The following is a 12,248-nucleotide window of genomic DNA, read 5'->3' as shown; positions in this document are numbered from 1 at the left end:
ACTTTGGGGACTGGAAGACTTGCTGGCTGGTGCCTTTGGGCCAGATTTACAAGTGTTTGCTGCTTTGGAAAGTTTCAACTTTTTTTTCACCTGTACCAAATACAAACCTCCCTTCAAAGACGGCTGCCCTTCATCCAATCCAACCTTTGATGACCCACCCATTGTATCCTTGAGTCTGGTTTGAATGGTTTCCCCAATCCTTCTGTGCTCCTCTGTTCCCAACTTGCCTCTCATCCCCTCCTGTCTCTCCTCCTCTCCTCTCCTCAGTGGGGCAGACTACAGTACGTTGCTGATGAACCTGGGCTCTGAGAACTGTGCCACGCTGCTGCATTTTGTCCTGCTGGAGAGTAAGATCCTGCTTCACTCCCTGAGACCCGCTGTACTCACCGGGGTAGCAGAGGCCGTAGTGGCGGTGAGTGATACAGGATATGGTCATTCAGCTTTTAGAATGTTGTAAAAAGGACTTTTCAAATAAAATGGTATTGATTAGTTAGTTGGTTGGAGTTTTTATCCAGTTAGCTTTTATATACAGCTTGTGGCCCATGTAGGACTGATTTTAGGTTAAAAGTTAGATCAAAATGTTAAATAAATGTTCTCTCCATCTGTGTTCTTCTCTCCAGATGATCTTCCCGTTCCAGTGGCAGTGCCCGTACATCCCCCTCTGCCCGCTCTCCCTGGCGGGGGTCCTCAATGCCCCCTTTCCCTTCATCGTGGGCGTGGACTCCCGCTACTTTGACCTTTATGACCCCCCGCCGGACGTGGTCTGTGTGGACCTGGACACCAACACTATTTACCTGTAAGATCCATACACTTTAAAGGAGCATTTCCCCCATTTTGACATGTGGATCTGTTTACACACTTTATCCTGTTGTCGATACCGCCAAGCAGTTTTTCGGTACATATATCGCATGTTAAATATTTTGTTATTTACACGAGAATGAGCATATTCCAAAAACACTATTCTGAACCAACTGTGTAGGTCTGATGAAAAGAGACACAGTAACTGGAAAAACCTCCCAAAGAAACCCTGCAAGAGCCTGTTTAACTCCCTGGCCAACCTGCACCACCAGCTGGGCATCGGTAGGTACACATAGTCACAGTCACCTCAACGGGTTTCTCATAGCAATTGCTTCATGGCCAGTGCATTCAGGATAAAAGTACACTAATTGTACGAATGATATAGAAGTTAATTCTTTATGAATATATGTCTTTAGATATAAATTATGAAAGAATTCTAGCTGTCCAGCCGATAATGAGTAAATGGTGCATTCAGCCTGCTATGCTCATGTAATATAATCATAATATATTTGCTTTAGCAGATCCTATTTCCAGTCATGCGTGCATACATTTCACGTACAGGTGTTGCCGGGAATCGAACCCACTAGCTTGGCGTTGCAACTGAGCGACAGAGGACCAACTTTTTTGGTATGTTACATTTGAATAAAACGAGAAAGGTAAATATCCGGTCTGGTGGCTGTTTTCAGTGCGTCGGACAGCCCAGGAGGGCTTGGCGGTGGAGATGACCCCCATCGAGGCGGACTTCACCTGGCACAAGAAGATGACCTCCCTGGAGATGGAGATCCAAGAGGCCCTGCTGCGCTTCATGGCCAACATCCTGAAGGGCTACCGCTCTTACCTCAAACCCATCACCCAGGCCCCCTCCGAGAAGGCCACCTCCGCAGACTCACTATACGACCTACAGGGTTAGTGCAGGCTGTGTGTTACCGCTCTTACCTCAAACCCATCACCCAGGCCCCCTCCGAGAAGGCCACCGCTGCAGACTCACATGATAACAATGGAGAATGGATGGATCATTTTTAGTCCTTCATTTATTTGCCCAGAACATTAATCGCAGCACCCAGAACAAAATCTTATGCAGGCGCTGTTTTGTAGTTCTCAAGAGACTACATAAAACAGACAAAAGGGTTGTCGATGTAAAATTTAAAAAAATAATACTTTGTATACTAACACATCAGAAAAAGGTCTACATAGGGGCACTAATTTAAAAAGCTCTGACGAAGGCCGTGAGGCTGATACGTAAAGCTTATTAAAGATCAGTGATGCTATCAAGAGCAGTGTGCGGATGCCTTCTTTTTTCTCATCTTATTCAACGGTTACCATGCACCTGCAACAAAGATGGCTCAGATGTGCGAGTGCCTTTTTGAATTTTGAGTATACTAAAACATCAGAAAAGTCCAATTTTTATTTGTTGCAATCACACACATTTCTCAAAGTATTTAAATTGCGCAATGTATTTTATGCGTTATGTTGATGTCAACTCCAGGGTCTGTGTTAAACAGAAAGCCTATCTGACTCCTCCAAGTGTTCATAGCAGGCAGATCTCCGATTTCACAGGTCTACTTAGTGATTGCTCAGTGTCAGAAATCAATCATCCATGGCATTAGCTGTAAAGACTTCCACTGACGTAGGCTTTTTGGAAAGGCATCGATCACATCCTCATTTAGGTCCATGAAGGCCAATGGAAGCTGCAGAACCAGTGGGGAAAGAGCTGCACATTTATAATGGCTAGCTTTATTGGCTACACACCTGGGTTGAATACCTTCACCTTCACTTATATAATACATTCTGAAGAGTAGTGATATACGGTGCATTTGGAAAGTATTCAGACCCCTTGACTTTTTCCACATTTGTTACGTTACAGCCTTGTTCTAAAATGAATTAAATTGTCTTTTCCCCTCATCAATCCACACACAATACCCCACAATGACTGTAGCAAAACAGGTTTTTAGGCATTTTTGCAAATGTATTAAAAATGTAAATATCACATTTACATAAGTATTCAGACCCTTTACTCAGTACTTTGTTGAAGCACCTTTGGCAGCGATTGCAGCCTCGAGTCTTCTTGGGTATGACGCTACAAGCTTGGCACAGTTGTATTTGGGGATTTTATCACACACTTTCCTATGCAGGTCCACTCAAGCTCTGTCTGGTTGGATGGGGAGGGTCGCTGCACCGCTATTTTCAGATCTCTCCAGAGATGTTTGATTGGGTTCAAGTCCAGGTTCTGGCTGTGCCACTCAGGGATATTCAGAGACAGAGACACTCCTGCGTTGTCTTGGCTGTGTGCTTAGGGTCGTTGTCCTGTTGGAAGGTGAACCTTCACTCCAATCTGAGGTCCTAAGCAGGTTTCAATCAAAGATCTCTCTGTAATTTGCTCTGTTCATCTTTCCCTCGATCCTGACTATTCTCCCAGTCCCTGCCACTGAAAAACATACCCACAGCATGATGCTGCCACCACCATGCTTCACCGTAGGGATGGTGCCAGGTATCCTCCAGATGTGACGCTTGGCGTTCAGGCCAAATAGTTCAATCTTAGATTCTCTGGTCTGATGAAACCATTTCTCAATCCCCCGATTGCTCAGTTTGGCCAGGCGGCCAGCTCGAGAAAAAGTCTTGGTGGTTCCATACTTTTTCCATTTAAGAATGATAGAGGCCACTGTGTTCTTGGGGACCTTGAATGCTGCAGAAATGTTTCCTGCATATTTCCTATGAAATAGGCCCATTGACCTGGCTCTCTGTCCTCTCCCAGGGTTTCTGAGGAGCAGGGAGCGCACCCACCAGAAGTTCTACTCCCAGCTGACCAAGACTCAGATCTTCATTCGCTTCATTGAGGAGTGCACGTTCGTCAGCGACAAGGATACGGGCCTGGCCTTCTTCGATGACTGCATTGAGAAGGTGAGCATTGACAAGAACCAGGGATCAGTGTTGGAGCAAATTCCATTCAGACTCCCATCAAGCCAGGAATTGAATTGAAAATGTACCCCCAAACCCTGCTAGACAAGAATATGTCTTCCCTCCATCATCCTAGTGCCTCATACAGACGTACATTTTCGAACCCAATTTCTGTGGCATTTTTCAGCTTCCACCGTTCCCCATGAAATACCTTTTTGTTACGTGTTGTTTTACGGTCGGAACATTCCTCCAAGGGAGTCTGACAGAGGAAGGCTCATTTCCTCTGATTGAATCTGTTCCTTTCACTTTTTCCCCCTGCAGCTATTTCCCTCCGATAAAGGCAACGACAAAGGCACTAAGGTAATCCCTCACACCGTAATCATGTTTTAACACATCTCCTTTTCCAACTGGGGTCTGTCAACTTTTTATGCATCGATTAGAAGAACGGTTTTTGATCTGGTTGTGGTGATTTTATTTGTCTGTGTGTGTACGGCCATGTGGGTGGACTCTGACAACATGTCTCCCTCTCCACAGGTGGAGGGTGAGTCCTCAGAGGACACCAAGCTTATGGAACTAGACGAATCACAGAAGAGCGAGCACACTGTCTTTGTCATGCCCCCAGAACCCCCCGCCACCGAGGAAGGGTCCGACCCCCTTGCCCACTACAGGTGAGCTTATACCCCTCTAATTCCTGCTGCACCACTAACACATTGGCATTACTATAACACCAGTGAGCCCGGTAGTGTTTTATAGTGTGAGCGTAGTATGTGTAAATCTGTGGTGAAAGGTTGACCCAAGACCTGGCCAGGAGGATCGGAAGCGGGTCTGCATTGGCTTCACTCTCATACCTGTGGCATCTCCCTTTTCTCTGCTCTCTCTGTGTGTCTCTCTCTCTCTGTCTCTCTCTCTCTCTCTCTCTCTCTCTCTCTGTCCCTCTGTCTGTCTCTCTCTCTCTCCCCTTCTCCCTCTCTTTTAGTTATAAGAGTTTTCCACGGTTGTGTATGGACCTGTTTGACCGCCCCAGGGAGGTGATACCAGCGCTGAGGAGTAGTACACCTGGGGCCAGCCTGTCCAGCAGCCCTGCACTACTGGCCAAGAGAACCAAGCAGGTACACGATCACACAGTCAGACAGATAAGCAGGTGCAACTGTTTGCTTTATTGCAGCTTTGTAGGGAAGGGGGGAAAACAACAAAAGAAACTGACTAACAAATTCCGGTACTTTCCTGATCGTTCTGGTTCTACCCACTGCAAGCTTGCTGTACTGACCACCTAACCACTTCCCCAGTCAGGGAATAACCTAACCTAACCTGCAATGGACGCCGTCTGCTGCGGAGTCATTTTCTCAGGCTGTGATGGCTCCAATAACAATAAATGACTCACCACAGTCACCAGCAGAAACTTATTTACAGTAGGTCAGAGGAGGGGTTCAAAGCCAGTCTGCACGCGTCAGCCTCCAACACTAGCTTTTATTTGGACAGGGATGGAAGAGCAGGAAGAGTGAGGCGTGTGTGTGTTAGAGGCATGGCCGATTAATTAGGGCTGATTTTCAAGTTTTATAACAATTAGGTAATCGTCGTTTTTGGATGCCGATTATGGCCGATTACATTGCAATCCACGAGGAGACTGCATGGCAGGCTTGACCACCTGTTAAGCGAGTGCATTAAGGAGCCAAGGTAAGGTGCTAGCTAGCATTAAACTTAACTTGTAAAAAACAATCAATCTTAACATAATCACTAGTTAACTACACATGGTTGATGAAATTACATGTTTATCTAGCTTGTCCTGCGTTGCATATAATCGATGCGGTGCCTGTTAATTTATCATTGAATCACAGCCTACTTCGCCAAACGGGTGATGATTTAACAAGCGCATTCGCGAAAAAAGCACAGTCGTTGCACCAATGTACCTAACCATAAACATCCATGCCTTTCTTTAAATCAATACACATGTATATATTTTTTTAAACCTGCATATTTAGTTAAAAGGAATGATTGTCAGCAGGCAATATTAACTAGGAAAATCTCTTGTGTTCTGTGTAAGCAGAGTCAGGGTATATGTAGCAGTTTGGGACGCCTGGCTCGTTGCGAACTGTGTGAAGACCATTTCTTCCTAACAAAGACCGTAATTAATTTGCCAGAATTTTACATAATTAAGACATAACATTGAAGGTTGTGCAATGTAACAGCAATATTTAGACTTATGGATGCCACCCATTCGATATAATATGGAACGGTTCTGTATTTCACTGAAAGAATAAACGTTTTGTTTTCGAAATTATAGTTTCCGGATTTGACCATATTAATGACCTAAGGCTCATATTTCTGTGTTTATTATAATGAAGTTTGATTTGATATTTGATAGAGCAGTCTGACTGAGCGGTGGTAGGCAGCAGCAGGCTCGTAAGCATTCATTCGAACAGCACTTTCCTGTGTTTGCCAGCAGCTCTTCGCAATGCTTGAAGCACAGCGCTGTTTATGACTTCAAGCCTATCAACTCCCGAGATCAATATTATAGTGCCTGTAAGAACATCCGATAGTCAAAGGTATATGAAATACAAGTATTATAGAGAGAAATAGTCCTACAATTTCTATAATAACTACAACCTAAAACTTCTTACCTGGGAATATTGGAGACTCATGTTAAAAGGAACCACCTGCTTTCATATGTTCTCATGTTCTGAGCAATTAACTTAAACGTTAGCTTTTTTACATGGCACATATTGCACTTTTACTTTCTTCTCAACACTGTGTTTTTGCATAATTTATACCAAATTGAGCATGTTTCATTATTTATTTGAGACTAAATTGATTTTATTTATGTTAAATTAAAAGTGTTAATTCAGTATTGTTGTAATTGTCATTATTACAAATATAAATATATATATATTTGTAATAATGACAATTACAACAATACTGAATGAACACTTTTATTTTAACTTAATATATTAACTATATATATATATATTTATTTTTTATACACATTTTTAAAATGTAATCGTCCGATTAATCGGTATCGGCTTTTTTCCCTTCAATAATCGGTATCAGCGTAGAAAAATCCTAATCGGTCGACCTCTAGTGTGTGTGTCTGCGCGGAGGGAAAGGGGCCACTTGTGACCTGTTTTCTAGAATAATAGACTTCCCAGGAAACAATACTTGTTGTCTTTTCTCCCTCTTTCGTGGGAAGCCAATATGTTGTTCCAGTTCCAACAGAACTGTATGTGTATTTTTGTCTGGCATATTAACATATTCACGCATATTCTCACCACAGGCACAAACACATACTGTAGTTGTGGGTGTCGGGACAGGACGTCAAGCCAGTGTGTGGGCGTTGTTATGTCTAAGCTGCTCTTGTCTACGCTCTCGCCTCAGAAGGCCACGAGCAGTATTTGTTGGCCATTGTTCTACGGAGGGATGGGAGGTTCACCATTAGGAACGTGCACAGTCACACTCACTCCAACTCTCTCCTCCCAACTCTAACCATCAGGAAATGGTGAAGGAGAATAATCGGAAATACATCATCTAAAATCAATCATAATCAGTCAATTGCGTGCACGTCCCCCACCCCCATAAAAGGGACAAATAAAAGTCATTGAACTGAACTCTGTGTCCCACCACAGGAGATCAAGCTGGCCTACAAGATGGCCAAGCGCTTCTACTCCAACCCTCCGCTGTGGGCCAAGTGTCTGTTCAGCCACTGCTACAGCCTGTGGTTCATCTGCCTGCCCGTGGGGGTGAGGCTGGCTCAGTCCAAGAGCTGGGCCATGCAACAGGCCTACAATGTCCTGCTCAAGATGAGGACATCTGAGGTGGAGGTGCTGGATGAGGTAAGGGAAGCTTGGGGTTTACTGGGTGTGTGGAGGGGGTAGGTATAGGGTCGTGAGTGCTTATGGTTGGTTGTCTGTTGATGTATGCGGACATAAGTGAGTGTGTGCGTGCATTTGTCTGAGATTGTTTGTGAACTAGTCTTTGTGTGTGTATGCTCCCATATAATCGCTTCAACTACAGTGATGACAACTTCAGTGGAAGTCTAACTACCATTAGGTTTTTATCTTGTTGTGTCCTCTCACACATAGCAAACTCTCTGTCCCTCTGTAGGTGTGTTACCGTGTAGTGATGCAGCTGTGTGGCGTGTACGGTCAGCCTGTCATGGCCGTCCGTGTCCTGGTGGAGATGAAGAAGGCAGGGGTGCACCCTAACGCTATCACCTACGGATACTACAACAAGGTAGGGTACTTACACCAGCCCATACACATGCATACGCTCCCATTTCACTCCCTTCGCCTTGGCCCTTAACCTTTAATGTTCGGTCTGGATATTAGGATGTGTAGTTGTGGATCTTCACCCATATTGCTTAGGCCTTACATAACTGCAACCATTTAGGGTTAGGGCACTTAAAGGGACAGTGCAAGATTTTGGCTTGCTAGCTGTACCTGTAGGCTTCCAGTCATTGCGCTAGTTAGCAATGTCTGGCCAAACTACCTTCAACTTCAAACTGCATGCTGGGACAAAAATGTCTACAATCTCGCGCTATCCCTTTAAACTAGCCTAAACAAATACCTCAATCCAAAGTATGTCCGTGTTCATCTCCTCTCCACTCATTTCTCCAGGCTGTTCTGGAAGGCCCCTGGCCCAGTCGGAACCGCAGTGGGCTCTTCATGTGGGCCAAGGTGCGCAACGTGGCGCGCGCTCTCTCTCAATTCAAACAGGCAGTCCACCGGACGCCCGCCATGGAAGGACCCACCGTCATCACGACAGGTGAGGTGTCCGAACACAGAGACCGAGCATGGGAGAGAGTCAATCACTTAGGTTAGAATGCAATCACTACAGTTGTTGCACCAAATGCATATCACTTTCTACTCTTTTCATATATTTTAACTATGTAATGTACCTGTGCTTGTATGTAGGACAATACTCTCTATTTACAATATACTGTAGAAGCCCCCTTGCTATGTTTGTTTGTATTGGACTTAAATGGTTAAGTGCAGTAGCTCCCCTTTTTTAGCTTGCTCAGGAAGTGATTTAGGCCCGTCAGCGGGCGGCTTGGCGAGCAGCAACGGCGACCGGCTGAGCCACGGGAGTGCAGACAGCTCCAGCGAGGCAAACGGAGAGGATCACACCCTGTTCGCACGCAGCCTCATCATAGCAGACACCGCAGACAACCACTGCAGCGGAGGTAGACTGCAGCCTGGAGACACTGGACCAAGTCCCTACATGTACAGCTTCCCCTAGCCCCGAACTATTAGCCCCTAGCTACTCGCCTGTTAGCCCCTAACCTCTCGTCTATAGCCCCTGGCTACTAGTCCCTAGCCTCTAGCACTTAGCTCCTAGCCTCTAGCTCCAACACCCTAACTTCTTGCACCTACAGCGCCGAGCCTCTAGTCCCTACCCTTCAGAAGTGCACAGATCTGAAAAGACTGGGTAGATTAAGACAGTATGTTTGTGTCCTGCAGGAGTTCAGTCTGATCAAGGCTACGGCTCTAAAGATGAGTTGCACCAGGACCTAGTGGATTTGGCTCAATCAGCAGCCCTTGTAATCACTGTGGATCAGTGCAGCAAGTCCGCAGCACAGCACAACGGTAACCAGCTCAGCCCCCCCCCCCACCGTCTCAGGCATAACATAAGATAGTTATGGCGAGAGTTCATCTGCTAGATGAGAAGGCAGTGTGTCAGACTTTCGTATTCATTTTTTTTGATGAGCATACATAAAATAACAAATAATTCAATGCCAACGTGCATAAAGATGGCGGCCCCCATGTACTTACCACAGATGCCTCGTTTGCTCAGTTTGCAGTATTGTACATTGCTCTCCGTTACTCTTACTTGTTTTTGTATTGGCAGTAGCAAAGTATACATGTAGATTGGACAGATTTTATTGGTACGTTGAACCATGTCGTGCGGCGTACTGGGTACTGCTAAAAACAATGACGTCATATCTGAATTCCTCTTATCTTTATGCACCTTCGCCATTGGTGTGCAATCTTGTCTCGTCAGGTGCGGAGATAGCTGGCTCGGTGGACAGTGCAGTGGCTGTAGCGGAGCCCCCCAGCCCTGTGAAAGCACTCCCACATGTCCCTAGTATCGTCAAACTGTCCACAGGGGCGAGCTTTGATACCGCCATGAAGAGAGGAGACGCTGGTGAGTGAAGGGAGCAGACTCAAACCTAAATCTTAACCTTATCTCATATCTGAGGTTTACACATTTGATATGTGGTTACATGTTTGTCTTCAAAACAGCACTGACCTCTGCTTATGGTTATTGGGGAAAATTGTGGACAGAAAATGTCCCCCTGGTATTGAAGGCATGCCTATGTGTTCATCTCTACCGACAGCCCCTGGGAAGCTGTTCTCTCTGCGCAGCCAGAGCGAGGACATCTCCCTGCCGGTTGAGGGTAGGTCTGCAGCTCCGGGTGGTTCCGGTGTGGCGGGGCCTGCAGTCCAGGTCCAGCGCCAGAAGGCCTTCTCGGAGCGCAGCTGCAGCTTCAGCGCCGAGAGCCGTGCCGGCATGCTGATGGAGAAACATGGTGTGGACCACATCGTCAGCCGCATGGGCGCCGATGCACGGATCTTGGCGGCGGCTCTCTCTGGGGGCGGCACCACCCCCCCGCCTTCAAAGCCGCTTCCCAGTGCTGCCAAAGCCCTCTTTAAGGACCTGGAGTTGGACTCTGAGGAGGGGCGGGGTCCGACGCTGGGGAAACTGTCAGAGGAGGAGGGGCCAGTAACGGACCCAACCCCACTGGAGGAGGGGTTAGGGAAAGAGGAGAAGAGGATGAAAGGTGACCGGAAGGAGGCAGGAGGGGAGGATGAGATGGGTCTAAAGTTAGGGGAGGATGAGATGGGTCTAAAGTTGGAGGAGGAAGATGAGGAAAGAGATTCAGGGGGGAGGGGCTCTATTTCTCTGCCAACCTTGGAGATTAAGGAGGTGCAGGTAGGGGCAGACCCCCTCTCCCTCCTTGTCTCGGAGCACGAGGAGTTAGCCTCCGTAACCAGTCAGGAGCTGCCACAATCCCTGCTTCCCATGGTGTCCCGAAACCTGGCAGACGAGATTGAGATGTACATGAGCCTCCGGAGCCCGCTTGGCCCCAAATCCTGTAGCATGGAGCTCCACCAGGAGGGCCAGGGAGGGGACCCTTCCCCGGATGCTGCCCCAGTGAAGCAACCTCAAGAACGGAGGTCCAGCCTCCCCGTGCCCCCTGTCAAACACCCAGGGGGGTCAAACGGGGACACGACGCCTAAACGCAGCCCCGCAGCAGTCACGCGCTCCAAGACCTTCGCCGTGAAGGCCTCCAGAAGCCCTGCCTCTTCCAGGGGTGTTGTGGCCAGCCCAAGGTCGTCGCCACTGACTGCGCTGGTGAGGTCGTCGCAGAGTGGTTCGCTGGGGTCGGTCATCAACTCCATCTCGGGCATGAAGATGGACACCCTGCTCTCGGGACCCAAGATAGACGTGTTGAAATCAGGCATGAAGCAGGCAGGGAACCTGGCCAGCAAGGTGTGGGGGGCTGTGGCCTCAGCCTACTCTTACTCTGACGACGAGGTGAGCGGGGATGGACTGCAGAACATGCATACATAGCTAGATTCACTAAAAGATCAAGTAAAATGGTCATTAATTTCACAATAATAACCTGCAACAGTCGGATTACATACAGTGAGGTCTGACACCCTTGACAAAGATTAACAGAAATTACTGTATAAAATAAGGAATTCAAATACTGAGCTATATTGTATGCAACAAAAAAAAGGTAAGTGATGTTATTTTATACTAATACAATTGTTTGGTGCAAGAGATTTTGTTTAAGAAGTAATACTTTTTTTCTCAAAGTTGGGGGTAAAAATTGACACCTGTTTTAAATACCTTTTAATACCACACTTTACAAGGATAACGGCCTTTCAAAAAAAATAGTTTTATGAGATTGGAGAACACATTGGGAGGGATCTTAGACCAGTCCTCCATACAGAACCTTTCCAAATCCTTGATATCCTTCATCTGCTCCAGTGGCGAATGACTGCCCCCCCCCCTCTCATTGAAGCCATGGAAGTTCAAGGCCGACCGTGGTACTGCAGGCAGAAAACAGGATCCCCCATTATAGTAAATGGAAAAATTGCAATCTCCGTTTAAATACAAAAAATAGTACCAATAATTGCTTCTAATTCACCAGATGTATGTCGCACACAAGTTATTAGGATAATTTAGTTGCTTTTGGCAGCCTACAGTACCCCTGGTCGTTCTTCAACTTGAGTAACTCAGTGAGAGGGGCAGCACTGAGCTAGCCTGCAACATCACTTCCTGGAGTAGCTCAAACTGTCCATGTTGTGTCTACATGAGACGCCATCTTAACCAACTTCATTTGGCTTCAATGCGTCTTCACATGGTAATTGATTGATGATTGATGGGTTTGTCCATTCATATTTGCAGGAATTGGTCTGAACTTATAGAAGCAAAATAGCCCCATAACCACTTTCTAATTTGAGCCAGATCCTGCCGGAACAGGTTTATGATTTGCGCAACATTGTAGCCTATAGACCAACGTGTGGCCATTGCTGTGGTGAGAGAGAAGCGCA

At 46.5% G+C, this 12,248-nt stretch overlaps 1 protein-coding gene across 1 annotated transcript in view; it reads left to right on the top strand.

Moving 5' to 3' along the window:
• LOC139416126 (DENN domain-containing protein 4C-like) overlaps positions 1 to 12,248 on the top strand; it is a 74,439-nt gene that overhangs the window by 50,131 nt on the left and 12,060 nt on the right. Inside the window, 15 exon segments of the mRNA XM_071164447.1 lie at positions 268 to 412; positions 621 to 796; positions 980 to 1,080; positions 1,485 to 1,703; positions 3,551 to 3,696; positions 4,015 to 4,053; positions 4,228 to 4,361; positions 4,670 to 4,802; positions 7,311 to 7,517; positions 7,789 to 7,917; positions 8,301 to 8,448; positions 8,696 to 8,866; positions 9,144 to 9,269; positions 9,685 to 9,828; positions 10,022 to 11,223. Of these exon segments, the coding sequence (XP_071020548.1) occupies positions 268 to 412; positions 621 to 796; positions 980 to 1,080; positions 1,485 to 1,703; positions 3,551 to 3,696; positions 4,015 to 4,053; positions 4,228 to 4,361; positions 4,670 to 4,802; positions 7,311 to 7,517; positions 7,789 to 7,917; positions 8,301 to 8,448; positions 8,696 to 8,866; positions 9,144 to 9,269; positions 9,685 to 9,828; positions 10,022 to 11,223 (3,220 nt within the window).

This window comes from Oncorhynchus clarkii, chromosome 9 (genome assembly GCF_045791955.1).
Source record: "Oncorhynchus clarkii lewisi isolate Uvic-CL-2024 chromosome 9, UVic_Ocla_1.0, whole genome shotgun sequence".
Lineage (NCBI taxonomy): Eukaryota > Metazoa > Chordata > Actinopteri > Salmoniformes > Salmonidae > Oncorhynchus > Oncorhynchus clarkii.
This window is presented reverse-complemented; position numbering and strand designations above follow the sequence as displayed.